Source organism: Schistocerca nitens, chromosome 1, assembly GCF_023898315.1.
Source record: "Schistocerca nitens isolate TAMUIC-IGC-003100 chromosome 1, iqSchNite1.1, whole genome shotgun sequence".
Lineage (NCBI taxonomy): Eukaryota > Metazoa > Arthropoda > Insecta > Orthoptera > Acrididae > Schistocerca > Schistocerca nitens.
Genome location: NC_064614.1, coordinates 1148908992 through 1148927393, shown reverse-complemented (window position 1 = coordinate 1148927393; position 18402 = coordinate 1148908992). Strand labels below are relative to the sequence as shown.

At 37.3% G+C, this 18402-nt stretch overlaps 1 protein-coding gene across 1 annotated transcript in view; it reads right to left on the bottom strand.

Moving 5' to 3' along the window:
• The window catches only part of LOC126199758 (calcium-activated potassium channel slowpoke), an 872527-nt gene that overhangs the window by 463121 nt on the left and 391004 nt on the right, over positions 1-18402 (bottom strand). The window contains exon 12 of the mRNA XM_049936649.1: positions 642-797. Coding sequence (XP_049792606.1) covers positions 642-797 — 156 coding nt within the window. The remainder of the gene's footprint in view (positions 1-641; positions 798-18402) is intronic.

The window sequence follows — 18402 nt, the reverse complement described above, 5'->3', positions numbered from 1 at the left end:
TGCATGTTAGTTAATTACATAGGTGTATGGTGTAGATATGTCATTGATGAATCTGAATGTATGAGGGGATTTTCCATAGGAAAGAATATCTTAGTCCCCATTGTTGTACAACTGATCTTTTTGTAACTCTTCATCCCACAATCTAGGTAGCCTCTATGAAACTGTCAAGAGTGAATAGGAATAATTTCTTGAACTTGCAAACAGAGTGATCCTGGATAAGGTATTGTTCAGTAGCAGAAAGGCCATGTACCTGAGGAACATTGGTTCACAGTAACATGGTATAAATAGTGGCAAGAAGGGTAGTAGTTGGATGTGAAATAGAGAGAGATCTCAGGCAGTCAACAAAGTAAGTAGTGTCCTTGATAAATTATGGCAGTTATCAACAAAGAGAAATCATACAAAGATCAATTCCACAAGGGAAAGAACTGTCATCCTTTTGCATAGGAGTAGTTCCAAATTTATCATTGACAACTTATAAAATTAATACAACTCTCTAGAGGTACCATTACTAAATGTTTCCTACACTAGTCTATACCAATACTGTTGTTATCTGTTAAGTACAAATTTATATGATTTATATGCAATGTTCATAATATGAGACTTTATTAAGCCTAAATTTACATGTACACATGAAAACTTACCGTTTCACTTCATCAGCTGATTGAGCAATGAAGAATCCTTGTGTGTTTGCTTGTATTTTCACCCCGCGTGGATTTATGGATATCTTGCTATCAGCACCATCTTCCCCTTTTATTTCAATTGCTAACAGGAGTAGTTTTAATTTTGTGAAGCAGAGCCTGTATTCAAATATTAATCAAAAATATTTTATCAGTAAGATGAGATTTATGTTAAGTTAGTAAGATGATATATATTAATGACACTAATGTTGCAGGTTAAATTTGACAAAATATATTTAAATTTAGAAGACTATCTTGATACTGAGAAAAATAATACTATGGAACTGACTGACTGACCACTGTTAACCATGTTTTAAAAGAAGCAGCAATATGAGGTCATTTCTCTTCATTTTTGCGCTACTTATCAAAAAGAATGGTTGATTTACATTAAAAAATCTTTTATCATGACTTTACATGAAAGGAGGAAAACATTTTTCTTCACTGTTTCATCTCTTCTGGTCTCATTTATCAATGGAAAAAAGTTTTTTTTTTTTTAATTTATTTATTCACCTTAATATAAAGAAGAAGAAGAAGAAGACATGCAACGAATGAGAACATGACATGGACCAGGTACCAGATGTCATTAAGCTGGCATAAATCACACATGGGGAAAGCATATGAGAACAAATAACAGTTTGGGGAGAGTTTATTGCAGCTGTGATGAAATTACATTTGAGGCCACTTGAAATAGTGCCATATCTTCAGTGTGATAGTTCCAGTATTAAGTTACTGCTCCTTCAAAGCCAACAGTAAGAGATATTGCTAACAGGTCTGTTATTATGAAGGACACCAAAAACAAAATCTCTCCATTCTGTAACAAAAATGTTTTCTCCCTTTTGTCTACACTCATCTACTGTCACTTGCAAATATTATAAGCACTCTTTGATTTGCAGAAGGCAATTTGTAACTTATTGAAGGTTACAATGTGCAATATCAATGACTCTCTTTGTACTTTCAAACACAACTCTCATACAGACGCTGTTGCCTCCAGGTGCCATCTGGAGACGACAGTGTCCACCAGTATGTGAGTTCCACCCAACTGTGACAATGTCTGAGGTGAGAAGCTTTGGCATGGTTGGTAGCAGAAGTACAGAGGAGGTGTGGGGAGGGGGGGGGGGGGGAGTAATAGCAGGGTAGGGTTGGGGAAGATGATAGTGCTGTGTGCAGGAGCATGCAGGGATGTGGTGGGGACAGGACAGTGTGCTAGGCACAGTACAAGAGGCTGTGTTTGGGGGCTGGGGGGAAAAGGGGAGAATACAGAAGGGGACAGTACTATGCACCTGCACTGGCGGGATAGAAAGCATGTGTAGGGCTGAAGCAGGGGCAGGGAAGGGGATATGCAGATGGAGGGGGGGGGGGGGGACTAATGAAGATTGAGGCTGTGACATTACAGGAATGATGGATGTATCACTGGGAGGCACCACCACCACTACCACCACCACAAATCAGCCACCCAGTGCTGTACCTAGCAGCTCACTTTCCTGTCCCCATCATGACTCTACACACTCCCACAGGCAGCACTGGAGTCTTAGCCCAATTCAACCCTGCCATACCTTTCCCTCCCTCTCCTCCTCCCTGTCCCCATCCCTCCAAAGCTGCTCAACTCAAACACAGATGCAGTCAGGCTTCAGCATCTCGAGATGACCATCACAATGTATCAGTCAGTTGTGCTTACATGAATGTGTGTGAGTTGCCTACATCTAATGAAGGACTTAGTCTAACAGCTGGATAATGTCTAGTAATCTTTTTCCTTGTGTATGTCACTCAATGCCTCCTCTATGTGGTGAGTAGCATCTATCCCTTTCTTTTCATCTCCTTGCATTTTAAAATGTAAAATGTGTTAATAGCCTATGGAGCTAATATATCGTCTGTTAAGGTGAAAATAAAACAGGAGGACATATTAGGATTTAATAGCCCATCAACAATGAGATCATTAGAGATCAAAAAAAAGTTCAGACAGGATAAGGAAAGGTAAGGAAATGGGCCATGGGCTAAGGAATTCTGGCAATTGCCTTAAGTGATTCAGGGAATCCAAGAGTAATTTAAACTTGGATGTTCTCATGACAATTGGAATATCACTGCTGTCCTCTTACATCTTTGTTTACAATTTTATAAATGTAAACTGATTTACTATTTAATCACTTGTGCTCCTCAGTGTTAAGTAAATTTTTATCTTAGTGTTGCAAGACTTACTGATGTACACAGTAAACCAATAATTCAGAGATCAATAGGTCTGGGGAAAAAAAGGTAAAAAAGCCTCCATAATCAGGTCAGAGGACCACATGATGCTGAATAGCTGTTGCGACATCCTCTGCCATATAGCATCAGTCAGAGGCAGTGGTAAGGAGCGGCATGTGGTCAGCACATCACTCTCCTGGCTATTGCCTGCTTTCAAGACCTTGGAATCAATATTTTTCATTCACGCAGCTTCTCCATTGTCATCACATGGTTGCATGGTCCCTGTTCTAGGAGAAGTCCCTGGCAGCACAGAGAATCAAATCCAGGTCCTCTATATGGTACTCACACATGTTGACCACTGAGCTACAGAGATGGGCTTAATATGCTTGATCATCAGCTTTGAACAACAAAAATTCTGTAGCAACAATACATTTTTAATGTACTCCCATGGTGAACTGTGTATGATTTTCCAGTCTGTATTTCTCAAACGATCCTTGAATTGGATGGCTGCTTTTCATTTATTCCCCATGTAGTTTATCATTAACTGTTATTTTTAAATGAAGCAGCATAATATTAAGATCAGCAGCTGGGAATCACGATCTGAAAAATCATTAAATGTAGGAATTCCACCATGATTTTCAAGTGTGAACATACCCATAACATGTTATATGAAGGAGTGGTGCTGGTTTCCATAATGATGGTTAAAAATCAATATTATGGTTATTGCTACCAATTCAGAAAGTTAGCAGCTTCAGATCTGTCTCAGTGGTGTCAGTTACATAAATTAACCCTTTCCATTCCAATGAAAGGTAGTGCTCAACACTACAAATTTTGTTTTCACTCAGATGTCAGGCTTCATTTGACATGATTTTTCATAGTTCTCGCATGCTCCATTCCCAAATCTAACTGTACTAGGCATCAATGCTGTATAATATTGCTGTTTAGGGAAGCCTGTGTTAACATGGTGTCAAAATGTAGCATTTGTGTTGAGAGAAATGTAGTAATTATTATGTTCAAGTTGAGAAATGTTGTAATTATTATGTTCAAGTTAGTAGGTTTTAAATGGCTAGTTTTTCATGCACAGTCCTTTGTCAAGAAGTGATTGTAGAGCTTTTAGAGGGATGTCAATGAGAAAATGAGAATGGCAATGATTTTGATGACAGTGATTGGTTTGTAAGCAATTTGAGTGAAATAACGATGGAACTACTCCACCTTGAAGAGTTCCAAAAATTTTATACAATGAAAAGTTTTGTACTGACGTGTATGCAAATATATTTGAATGGAAGTGCTCTTTTTGCTTTAATGTATACTCTAATTCCAGAGTGAGATTTTCATTCTGCAGCAGAGTGTGTGCTGATATTGAACTTCCTGGCAGATTAAAACTGTATATGGGACTGAGACTCAGACTCAGGACCTTTTGCGGGCAAGTGCTCTACCATCTGAGCTACCCAAGCATGACTCATGACCCATCGTATACAGCACTTGCCCCCGCACAAAGTTTTAATCTGCCAAGAAGTTTTATACTCTAATTGTTGGTCAGTGGCCTCATTGTTTCCATAAAGAGACTTGTGCAATTCACTTACCACCTGGGCAGTGCCTATTTCAATAAGATTGTACAGAGATGCCCTAGGTCTGTGTTATGGAGTGCAAAGGATGAAAGAGTTTATTTTTAAATATTTTGAATCCACAAAATGGTAAAATGGAGACTTTTTTTAAAACCTAAATCATCTAGTGCTTTGTAAAGTGGTGTATGTTTTATAGCATACAATCAAGCTTTATGTTAAGTTACAAGAGCTCAAGTCTTTTGAAATGTTGAAACCTAGATCGCATAGCCTGAAGTTGAGAAATTTTTGGATCAACAAGTCATGCGAATTTCATTTGGATCGGTTAAATTACATGTAATGAATTCATAAATGTGTTAATTAATACAAATACACTACTAAGTTTTTATAAATAAATACTGCTACAAAGGGAGGACCCAATGATTACTGTATCATAATCAGAAATAAAGTTTTCAGTAATAGTATTTGTATTAGCTGGTAGAACTTCGTACTAAAGCACACTGCAGATTAATCCTATAAGATCCTTAGCTTACTTAAAAGTAATTTAATGTCTTTCAATAATTGTTCACTGTTCTAATAGTCCAGTTTTTTTTCATCTGCCGTCAGTGACCATCATCAACTTATTAAACAACATCTAAAAATAAATTAAGAGATCTGATTAAGCGCTATTGCAAACTCATTTTGCTGGTTGCTCTGTCAATGGGTGTTACTTCTGTTTCACTTAAGTCCATTTTGGACCTAATGTGTATCTGAATATTTTGTTTTAAGTCATATGGAATCCAGTTATCACCAAGTCCAAGCAAAACTTTCTTTTTTAACACATTATGGTAATAATGTGCCAATAAAGCTTTTCAACATTCTGTCATTCTTTTCTAGTAACAAAACACCTATGGTATTAATTATGTCCTCATACTGGAAATTAATTTTGATAAAAATTTCAGTAATTGCAGTCAATGCAAGAAAGCAAAAAAGATTGACAATATCAATCTCTTCTTTATAAACTAGAATAAGCATGAGCCTGTATTGGCATATTTATTCAATTTTTCACTAATTCTATAGATGTTACAGATCTTTTTCTCGTGCAACATGGTGCAACACTCTTAGTTATGGTTAACAGAATCTCTCTCTTCATTTAAAAAAATACAGATAGTAAAACAACACCCCAAGACTAAAATGTCAGTTTTTTAGTACACATAGCATGTAAACTATAGAAGTATCTATAATATAATATGTGACTCCTCTGTATTTATGGCCTTGGCCAGGCTGGCTGAGACACTGGAAATAAAAACAGTGGGTGTATCAAATGGTTTGAAAACAAAAACAATTTTCAAACCCTCTCTCACTTGATAAATAAGACAGTTTAGGAGATATCATATTTTGTGCTCATACATGATGGAACTTTTGCTGACTTACCAACTTCTCTGTAATAATCAGTGTGGATTTTCTGAGCACTGATCATATGAGACTCAATTTACTCTAACGTGACAAAACAACATTTTGGTCATTTTTGTAACTGGCCTTCATCATGCCATGTGTTACATCTGTTTACAACATACAAAGCCAGAGAGCTCAGACATAAGCAAAGTTTGCCACTTTCAGAAAATCTGTGATGCACTCTGTGACCTATTAAAATGAATAAGTACAGATATAAGCACAGGTAAGAAACTCCACTGAAAATTTCCTGGTAAGAAGAATTGACTGCTTCTCTAGTAAGTGTATCACCCTCTTGATGTTTGACATTATAGCAATGGGCTAAGGACAACAATTAAATAAAGCAAACTCATCCACTAATCAGAGTCCAGTGCTCATTTCTCCAAAGCTCAATGATTTTTGACGTTATTTAGATGATATCAGATCCAAAAATGACAAAAATTGTTTGTCCCTTTCAATTAGCTGTGTCAACAAAGTGTTTCACATTTTCACTTAAACAATAACTAATACTAAAGAATCTAATCAACTGTATCCACAATAGTGAAGTTCTTAACCTTAACTGTGATGTACGGAACTCAAGATACCCTTATTAATGAAACAAATACATGTATGGCAGGCAGTGTTTGCAATTCCCTGAGGCTGTTTATGTATGACTCAGTTGTGTTCAGGGAGGTCACATTGTTAGAAAATTATTTAAAAAATGCATGATTATATGCAGATAATCTGTGCACTGCTCAAAGAATGGCAGTTAATACACTATATAAATAAATGTTGTTTAACTTAGGAGTAAAAGAGATAACTCACTGGATAGTAGAAGCATAGAGTTTACGACAGACACATTAAAAAAAAATTTAAAAAATTAGAGAAGTTTGCTAGATTTTGTATGAACCATTTAAAGAGTTAGAGGACACAAAAATATGTGTGTGTGCACAGATTTGTGGATGCACCTATACACACACACACACACACACACACACACACACACACACACACACACACACACACACACACACACACACACGCCCACGCCCACACGCACACGCACACGCCACACACATGCACATTAGAGGGTGAAAAGAGGCAGAAGCAAATCGGGGAGGGGTGCCTGGAAGATCAGTAAGAGGCAGTAGTGGTGTGAAGAAAATGAATGTGGCAAGACAAGGTGGCAGGTGTACAGGATGGGGATGCAACACACAGACACCAGAGCTGGTGAGTTAGACTGCAGTCTGATGACAATGACATGGAGGAATGGATTGGGAGGTGGTGCAGGACAGAAGAAGTGGAGACTATTTGATAGAGGATATGGGTGCAGTGGGTTAGTGGAGATAGGTGGCAAGAAGGATTAAAGGAATAAAGGGTGTGTCGCACAGGTAACTCTTATATTTGTAGTTCAGAAATCTAATACTGTGGAGGTGGAGGGGGGCGGAGAAGGGAGATCCAAAATGCACGGGATGTGAGGAAGCCACTAAACTCAAATTCTGGCAGAATGTAAATAATTTAGGAGCAAAGGTAACAACTTGCTGAATAGTAAAGGCACTGAGTCATTGACAGACACACATTTTATTTTTTGACCTAATGAAGTTTTCAGTCTTGTTTGTGTGTATGTCAATGACTAAATGTCCGACAATAATAATAATAATAATAATAATAATAATAATAATAATAAAAAGAGATTTTCTTTTTTTTGTAGAAAAATATTTTTGCATAACTACCATGATAAACCAAGTTTGTTTCGCAAATATTATTTATTTTTATTATTTCAGGTCTTTTCTTATCCATTGTTCACTTCTTGTTATTTCAAATGATTTGTTTTAACTTATCTAAGTCAGCATCCATTTTAATAAATCATGTTATTTCTGTAGCTGTCTCCATGCTAATGTAAGCTTCATCAGTTGAAGACAGAAAAATAATTGTAATTGTCATTTTATCATGGTAGATATGTGTTTCATAACATTTTTAAATGCTGCCACAAATACATTTACACATGTTAGATTTAAAATATGTGACTGCTTTTCACATATGCTCTTGAGCTATCAAACAAACTTTTTCATTAATGCATTTCCTTATGAGTTGCATTGTATGCATGGATTCATTTCAAAATATTTTAAAGAAGCAAGCAAGTGAATTTATGAAAATGAACGTAGCAACACAATAGGCAATAAGTGTTCTAAACCTAAGAGTATCAGTCAGTAAAGATACAATAATTAGTGGAACAAGACAAAGTGGTGTTATTTTCATCCTTAACTATAAACTTGCGATAGGTGATTGAAGGATGCTACAGAATAAAAATAGATGAACTTATTTACTGAAAAGCAACTGCCTATCCTAGCTACTCCATATGCTTACACGTAGCTTCATATTCTCATTAGATACCAGTCTTTAATAACCTCTCCCCCATATCTATCCCCCTCATCCTCCTATAAAAACTGCTTGCTGTGTATTCTTCCTAAGTTCTATTTTACTTGCCTTCAGATAATCATTCTACAGTTAACACATGGAACAGCTGCAGCCTTTTCAAACTGAATTGTTCTCCATATGATACAAGAAAGCAGTAACTGGAGAAGGTCATGGAAATGGAACCCAAATTAGTATTTTTTTATTTCATTTTATTTATTTTTATTTTTTAAATTTTTTTTTCTAAGAAGGGTGTGATGTACAGGTAGTATCTATGGGGAAGGCTGCAGCAACAAGCATAAAATTTGAAGCAAAATGTAAATTGAAGTAATAGATTTCATTCAAAATAATATAGTTTTTGCAGCATCTTTAAGAAGTAGTATTTTACTTAACAGAGATTGCAAAATCATCAGTCAGTGAAACCTGCTCCAATATAATGGCAATTTGAGGGACCAGGCAAGCACCACAAATGAACAAACTGAGAAGTAAGAAATAAAATATTGACAAAAAATCAAGATGACAGTTAAATATTTGACGACAGAATTGGCCTACAGAAAGCGGGAAGATGGCAAAATTTAAGCAATATGAATTCAACAAAAAAGATATGTATGTATTCTGGTGGGACACAAAGACATTTAATTATATTACATCACATTAAATTAATACTTGTTCCATACATTATGAATACGGTATTTTGTAATGATGTGAAATGTTTTAATTTGATTTTAAATGTTGGTTGGCAGGAAATAAGGGAGGTGAGCAAAGAGTGTAATAGAGAGATAAATCAATGATTGAAGAGTGCAATAAGGTTTTTGAAAACACAGTCACCAAGTCTGACACCATATTTCTGCCAAAGTGACTCATATCACAGTTATTAAAATACCCTGCATTAAGTGACAAATCCCAACACCCTTTTGGAAATCAAAATCTTAGGATGTAAAGGTTTGGAAGATGTGAGGTAGGAAAAACCTATAATATGGCATGCTTTCCTGTTTAATAATGTTCTCTTTCTCTCTGTTCACATTTATGCCTGCTGTATATAAATACATTAGTTAATTATTATGCAATATTCATTAAATTATTAAGCAGTTTTCAATAATTTCCACAATGAAACTACCGTTAACAAACATTTTAACAGCATCATCTCTGGACAATTTCTATTGTTGAACACAATGAAATTAAATGAGAAAGTAGAAAAAATTATTTTAGATGTTTTGTCCATGAAATACAATTTTCAGGAGGGAATGACAAAATTTTCTTTGCACTTGGAGTTTCTTTAAATACTCACTTGACACATAATGCCACCACTGAACTTGGATGAACAACCAGAAACATTAGCTAATTATTTGTGACTACATTTTATTCAAAGTAATTTCAGTAATAAAGAATCCACACAGAACTTCCAACTAATTCCAGAAAAATTCAAACAATTGAAAGCACTAAAGAGGCACAATACATTCTCGCAATGAAACATGCATTTTATAATAAATCAAAGTAAGCTATGATGTTGAACGGATGCCAAACAAAACAAGGTTCCACACAGATCACAGTTAATTAACAGAAAATATTTCTACGATAGATCACATTACTTTGTCATCAATTACTAAAGAAAAGTTATTTAATATTTATAAATTGAAGTGTGAAAAAAAACTGAAAGCAATCTCAGTACCATATTATTTGAAAAGAAAGTATGAAAAAAGTTAACTTTTAAGTAAGAATGAGTAACCTATAAGTCATTTTATTTGGAAATTTGCAACTCAAAGTTTTCTATCTCTCTCTCTCTCTCTCTTTCTCTCTCAGTGCACTAAATTAAATGCAGTCATTTACTAGGAGCAATAATATTTTTCTACACTGCTCACTGGAGTTTTTTCCAAACTACAATGGCATTTACATGGTTTGATGGAGGTGATCCACCATCATATTTTCCCATTATGATCACTGACACAGAAAATAATTATATACTGATGACGGTAACTTCGGTGCACCAAGATTTTCAGCAATACACAACATGCATTGTTCTTGCAGCACCATTCTTCCCATAGCTTTCTTAATGACAGGAGAAAGTGACTAATTTATCTTTTAGCACCATCTTAAAATAAAATTTCCTCCAGAGATTAAGACTGACATCACTTATAAAGTGTATTATTGCCATCATAACTGTAATCACTAGCTACATACAGAAACCTGTGATGTTATAATTAGAATTATAAGAAATTATTTTAATGCTTCAATGGAAATTTATTTTATTTGGCTTCCACACTGTCAAATAAACAAGAAGCTGTCTAACAGTGAGCACATGCAATGTCTATCCAGTGGAAAAATGTAAAATTATATAATAAAATATAGGATTTCATTGGTTGTTACATGATATTAATAGCATAAAAGTTGGATTTTAATTAACATACACAATTACATTCATGGTTTTCCTTCATTTCAGTCAAACAGATCAATCCCTTAACACCTGCATTGTCATAGTTTTTCAGATCCCTATATGTTACTAACAACTGGGAGTTATAGTGTGATTGAAATAATCTGCAAGAATTGCTTGCAGGACAGCTCCTTTGTTAATGTCAAAGATGAGCCCATTTATCCTAACATGCTACCTAACCTAACAGTTTGTTTATAGAGTGCACCTTGTTGATGTATCATGTGAGTTCAACAAAAATAACAAAGTTTTGAAAGTATAATCTAATTGGATAGATAAAAAAATCTACTCTCCAAGTAGTGGCAGAACAACATACATATAAAGCTATTAAAATCTCAAGCTTTTGGAGCCAGTGGCTCCTTCCTCTGGCAAAATGATTGAAGGGGAAGAGGTGTGAGTGAAAAGGACTGGTGAGGTTTAAGAAATGAGAAGAGTTCAGGAAAGTCTACAGGAACAGAAATACCACTGTTTAGGTAGTTTAGGAGAAGATGGGATAGCTTTTTGAGGTGAAGTCTAGCATTACAATATGTCCTTGGTTCTAACCAACCACCTGGACTTAATTTACATTAATTTCTTCAGGCTCAGCATTTCGTCACAGTAACTAATCCTCCTTTCTGCAGTCCCTTTTAGTTCATTTTCTGGCCTGTCTATTTTTTCCTCACACCCCTTGTCCCTCCTAACTTCATCACATATAATGCACTTTGCTGTCTTTTATTATGATTTTGTGCATGATGCTTTGGCAGTAAACTCTGTCTTGCATATTACCTTATCTTCCATCTTTACACTTTCAGGTTTTCAAATCTTGTCAGGTGCAGTCTTTCCTTCTCATCCCATTTGGTAGGTCTCCTTGAACTAGGGTTCTGGACCACTTTTCTGAACTCTCCCCCATTTCTGTCCGCCTGCTTATCTGGGTGGAAAGATGCTCGCCTCCCATGCAAGTGGGCCCGGGTTTGATTCCCGGCCGGGTTGGAGATTTTATCTGTTCGTGGACTAGGTGTTGTATTGTCCTCATCATCATTTATTCCTCATCATCATTTATTCCTCATCACCAGTGCGCAAATCGCCCAATGTGGCGTCGACTGAAATAAGACTTGCATTTGGCGGCTGAACTTCCCCGAATGGGGCCTCCTGGCAGATGATGCCATATACTCATTTCATTTCCCCCCATATCTTAAACCTCACCAGTCCTTTTCCTTCACACCCCTTCCCTTCCCTTCAATCCTTCTGCCAGAAGAAGGAGCCACTGGCTCCAAAGGCTTGAAAATTTTAATTCCTTTGTATGTGTGTTCCCCTACTGCCACTAGGTGAGTAGATGTTATATCTAGCCAATTTCATTATATCATGTTAGTTCTGATGGCAAATAAGCTCACTCTACAAAGAAAGAAGGCAACAAATAATGCAGTTCCTCTCTTAATCTCATGAACAAATTTACAGAACACAAAATGCTTCATCTGTCGTTGTACATGTAAAAGTCTTTACTTTTCTAATGCATGTTCTTGATATTAATTTTGCAAAATGATGAGAAATCTGTAACTTAAATCCTTTCTTAGAAACCTATAAAAAAATCCGTAACTCTTACTGACATACTTCAACATGCTTTATTACTTATTTTATTGCAATTGGTACAGTACTCAATTTGAAAAAAAAAAAGAGCTTGTATCTCTCTATCATAAATAGTGTTACAATTTAAAAGAAATTACCAGACATGAAAAATGTGGTATCATTATAATGAAGATTCATTTTGCAGATGAGTTGCACTGTTCAATTATTATTAAAGAGGCAGATATGGCAATTACATTTTCAGTAGCTGATACATTCTGCAGTCCTGTTTGTGTAATTTTATTTGTTTCATCCTCTATAGAAAACTTGCTTGATTTACGGTCTTAGTACCAGCCCATGAGATAGATAATAGGTACAACATGCAGATGCATGGTTTCATTGTTGCTAGGGGTAAAGTTCCAACTTCCACCACAGAAAACTGATGGACCATGCAGGATGACTTGTGCACCTACATAGTTCTCAGTATTAATAGAAATATTGTCTATTGCTTTATAGACTGTAAGGCGGGTATGCCTTCTCCTCGTTTAATATAGTGGCATCTTCTGTGTAAGTGGTCCAATGCTGTTGCTCGAGCGGCTGCACAAAGACTAACACCTTCTTAACAAAATGATTACTTATATAGACAAAACCGTTGCATCCTTGAGCCCCTGGTTCTCGATGTACACCTACAGGTCTTCGATTGACGCTGTGGATCAGAAATTTTCTAAGTCAAGTGTCTGGGTGTTATCCCATATGCGTGCTGTATTCACTCTAGCAGCACGCGCGTTCAGGTGTCTGTTTGTAAACACAGAGCAATAAGCAGTTGCGTAATCACTGAGGTCAATGTTCACACGAAGAGAATCCCATGTGGCTAATGCTATGTGCTCATTAATTAAGTAAACAATTTGTAGTTTTTTGATAAAGATAAAGGAAAGGGATTAATTTATTTAATTTCTATAGTAATGGGTGAGATCATCCATAAGTTTAATTTTTTTGCAATTGTCCATACCTTTAACCCTGGCTGACATAGATTCAGATTCATTTATTTTACGATGATTCCTAGTCCTCAGTATTAATATGGTTTGAAAATGTCTGAAAGGAAGTGTGACTAACTGCGTTTCTTATAAATACTCATGAGCAGCAAAACATTTAGATACCTCACACTCAGCAGCCAGAGGCTGTGAGTGTGAGTTGCGTTTGCGTGAGTATGCGTGTGAATGTGCGTGCGCGTGTGTGTTTCTGTTTCCGATGAAGGCCTTGTTGGCCGATAGTTTACTTTCTGATGGTCTTATTGTTGCGCCTATCAGCAACTCAGCATAACCGCCATATGTTGAGTCATTCCATTTTAACCTCTGTTGATTTAACTTCCACAGAATTTAACGTTCCAATAAGCACTTAGGTTTGCTCTCAAGATTCTATTACTATCTGCAGACAACACCTGTTACTGAGTACTATGGGAGCCACAACAGTTCTTAATTGCTCTTCAGACTCTTGCACTTTTTCACAAATTCAAGAGTAGTTTCAAAAGTTTCCACAATCACCACCAGATAATAGCATTAGTGCAATGAGGTTCTTGCATAAAGCTCATTCTTTCTGAGTAAACTTATGGCATGTCAGTTGTCTGGCTAGAGAACTCTGATGCATATGTCTCTCCATTGTTGTTCCCATACACTGAATTGCTGAGATGGAAAAAAAAAAAAAAAAAGATACAAGCACTGGTTAAGTATTTTGCAAAGAAAGGTATGAAAGCAAAGGAAATTCAAGTCAATTTTTAGAGCACATCAGGAGACACTGATGCTTCATATTGAACTGTTGCCATGTGGACAAACGAGTTTAAATTTGGTCTGGACAGTTAAATTCTAATCAGTGTAGTGGTCAGGCAAGATGTGCCACTACCTCAGAATTTATTGCAATAGTGAATAAAATTGTCATGGAGGTTCATTGACTGAAAGTGCGAGAAACTGCAGAAGCTGTAGGGCTGTTATCTGAAAAGCTTATCACATTTTAACAGTGGAACTTTAATATGAGAAAATTATCTGCTAGATGCATCCATGACATGACATGAGAAATGCATCAGAATGATAATGTCTGAACAATTCTGACCTGTTTTCAGAGCAACCAGCAAGGTTTTTTGCACCAGTACGTGACTACAGATGAAACTTGAGTCCACTACTATACTCCACAGAGATAAAACCACAATCAAATCAGTGGAAATATGTTGATTCACCATAACCAAAGCAAGCAAAGGCAATATAGTTGACCAGAAAGATCACAGTGTCAATTTTGTGGACCAACTACAGGAAGAGAGATGTGAACAATGGACAGGTTTGGTAAGGAAGAAAGTAATTTTTCACTAAGACAATGTGTGGCCACACACAAGTGTCATTTCCATGGCAAAAATATATGAACTAAGAAACTAAATACTGCCACTTCTCGCTTTGTTCACCTCATTTGCTGGAGGAATCTAATTTCCAAGATCGGGCCATGGCATTGAAACATCACAAGACCAAGTACATTAGTGTACACATAGACTACATTGAAAAATAAGGTAGTTTCAATGAGATGAGTCATTTCTTTCTTTTCAGACTACCAACATACTTTTACACTTTATCACTAATATTTTGATATTCTTACCCATTTTCTTATCTTGACGATTGATGATCTTGATGATCTGAGACATTTGAATGCCCCTAATTAAAGTAGAATCGACCGCTAGATGTCATGGCAGATCGGCCCAACATTATAAAAGGTAGAAGGGAATATTGTGTTGTTAGTAGAGAAGCAAGTAGCAGCAAAATGGGTCAATCAGGAGAGCTCAGTGATTTTGAAAATGGACTAGTAAGTACATTTCGCCTAAGACAAATCCAACACAGATATTTTAACCTTTCAAAAACTGCACAAATCAAATGTTGGTGATGTGACTGCGAAGTGGAAATGTTAAGGTACAATCAAATCTAAGTCAAGACCAGCTCACCTCATGCAACAGGGACTGTTGAGTACTGAGGAGTGTGGTTGCAAAAAATCATATGAAATCAGCAGAAGAAATCACTCATGAGTTCCAAACAGCTGCCAGAGGTCCAGTTAGCACAATGACTGTATGAAAGTATCTAAAAAGAATGGGCTACAGTGGTCGAGCAGCCACCATGTGCAGTGCCAGCAGTAAGCTGATAATAGCACTAAGTAAAGAGGCAGTGGTGTTGTAGTACCTTTATTATTCTTAAGTGAGCATTAAATGCAGAAGAATATGAACACATTTTAGCACTGTGTACCGTGTACAGTAGTGGCACAGCACGGGCCATATGTTGACTTTGCTCCACACTCTAGCCTCATACACCACTACCTTCTATGATTTTTGCTCCTGCGGTATAATGGGCTGTCATTCCTCCTCAGACATTCAGATACATCATCGAAAGCATCCCCAGCAGCATTCAAGCCATCACAAAGGTGAAGGGTGGACACACCCATCACAAAGGTGAAGGGTGGACACACCCCTTATTAACATCCACTAGTATCTGTCTGGATTCTTTTGATCAGATAATGTATTTAGGAGCTATCTATAGCAATGTTTATCTTGACTAGATTAGAGTAACCTATTGTATAAATCCATTGTTTGCATTTCACGGATTAGGGAGTCACAATCCATGTTCTCACAGAATTTCTGAAGGCACTGATTCAGGCTTTATACTTGCCTCACAGCTAGATGCCTACAGTCAATTATACAAAAAATGTTACAGCTTCTCTGGCATTTGTGAAAAGAAACCAAGTATGATTCAGAATCCAAGCAACAAGCATCATTTGACTAACGTGGTACACAATCCACACCTGGCTTCATCCTTTTCCCTCAATCACTGCTGGGATGACTGCTTCAACATTTTTCTTTTTTGAAAACTCTTGCTTCCAAACTGGAGAGGCAGGTAGGGGAGTGAAGATTGTAGTGAAGATTGAGGACAGGCAGATTATAGAAATGAAGGATATGTTGCATGGACAGTTCCCACTTGTGCAACTCAGAAAAACTGATATTTCTAGGAAGAATCCAGATGGCACAGGCTGTAAAGCAGTATTAAACTGAAGAACATTGTGTTGTGCAGCATATTCAGTATATGGGTGGTCCAGTTACTTCTTGGCTGCAGTTTAGCGGTGGCCATTCATGAGGACAGAAATATTGTTAGTTGCCATTCCCATGTAAAATGTGGTAAATCACATGGCTGCCTTGACTGGTGGCCCTGCCTTTGATGTCAATGTAGGCATCCTTATGGTAGAGGGTGATATTGAGGAAGGTAGCTTGTTAGGCTGAGGAGATCCAGAAGAAACGGGTGGGGGACAAGGTGTCGAGGTTCTGGAGGAATGTGGATTTCAGGAAGGATTCCTCTGGCCCATGAATAGGTCTGGATAGGATGGTGCTCCGAAGGTGGCCATGGCTGTATCACAGATTTGTTTGTAGCTGATACCTTTAAAGGAGAAGTAATCATGAGTGAGGAAATAATTGGTCATGGTAGCCAAAACGAGGTGGTAAGTTTGGAGTCAGGCACACATTGGGAAAGGTAGTGTTCAATGCTGGCTAGGCCATTGGCACTAGGGATGTAAGCATAAAGGAGGTGGCATTGACAGAGTTGGGGTGGGGGTGGGGGCAGGTAGTACAGGGACAACAGCTGAGGAGATTAAATGGAGGAAATGTTTGGATATTCTATTGCAAAAGTAGGTTATAGGTATAGGCTGAAGTTTGTTGGTCCACAACTACAGAGATACTCTCAGTGGGAGCACAGTAACCAGCCACAATGGGGAGCTCAGGGCTGTTGGGTTTATGAATTTTAGGAAGCATGTAGAAGGTGGAAATGCGGGGAGTGGTGAGGGTGAGGTGGGAGAGTTTTAGGGAGAGGTTCTGAAATAGGATCACTGTGACAGGGTCTGTAGGTGGGACATATCTGACAGTTGGCAGAGGCCCCTGCTAAGTAATCTCTGTGGTTCACAACTATAGTTGTGAAGCTTTTGTAAGCAGGAAGGAGTATAATATTGGGATCAGTTTTTAGATGGTGGGCTACAATTCTTTCTTTGGACTTGAGGTTGGTTTCCACATTTAGGGATTTGGTGGATGATGGTAAGATATGAGATTGCGAAGCTTTGGAAATTTAACAGGTGGTTATTTGGGAGCAGTGGGCGTGGATCATTGTTCAATGGAGGAGTGAACAGTATTAGCTTTGGACTGAGTCTGACAGGTGGGGTTGGTGGCACAAAAGTGTTTCCAATGTGGGGACCACGAGAAGGAAAGCTGCTATGTAACAAGCCTAGGATGATTGAATTTGGGTGTGAGACAAAAGTTAAGACCTTTGGAAAGGACTGGTACTTCTGTGGGACTGAGGCTTCTGGAGGAAAGAGTATGGCTGTGATGTGGGTCAGGTTAGGCTCTGAGTGCTGTAGGGTGATAGGCGGTAGCTTTTGATGGTGTGATAAATGTAGTAGGTCTCCTAGGCAGGGTTTGGATGGTCTTAAGAGATGGATACCTTGTGTGTAGTGTGCAGTGTGATTTCGTATTTATAGATTGTCTTGTGGATTTATAACATTTACTTACACTTTCTTGTGCTTATTTCTGAATTCTGGATGCTAGTATGCTGCTGTGGTTTGCATGTAATTTTCACTGCACATTAATGTTTCAGATAAGCTGTTGACAGTTGTCTGTTTCACTGCTTTTTTTACCCTCAACTGGCAGCCTCTAAGTTCGAACTTATTCAGACATGTTTAAAGTGTGTGTGTGTGTGTGTGTGTGTGTGTGTACCACATGAGTTTATTATGTGTTGTTGAATAGTTCACTTAAAGTGCTGATTAATGTTCTGTTTGAGAGCGAGAGTAGTGTTTTATCATTGACGATTTTTCAACCTGTATGAGAGCTTTGATGAGTTAATTTTCTTCTATTATTAATAAACAGACAGATAGTTACTATGTTTTAAAATCTGGAGGTCCATTTCCATGCCATTGGTGTGGTGGCTGTTTTCAGTGATGTGGTCAGGAAATGTGGAGTGTCTGCTGTCCATTTGCAATGCTCTTAAATGTCCAGTGCATCTTATTCTGAAATTTCTATATGTCTGTCCCACATATACTGAATCAAAATTGTCTGGTTCCCAGGATGCGTGGTCAGTATTCAGAGACATGACAAGAACAATCGTTGTTCCATAAAAACACGGGAGAACTGCCGGATATCAGT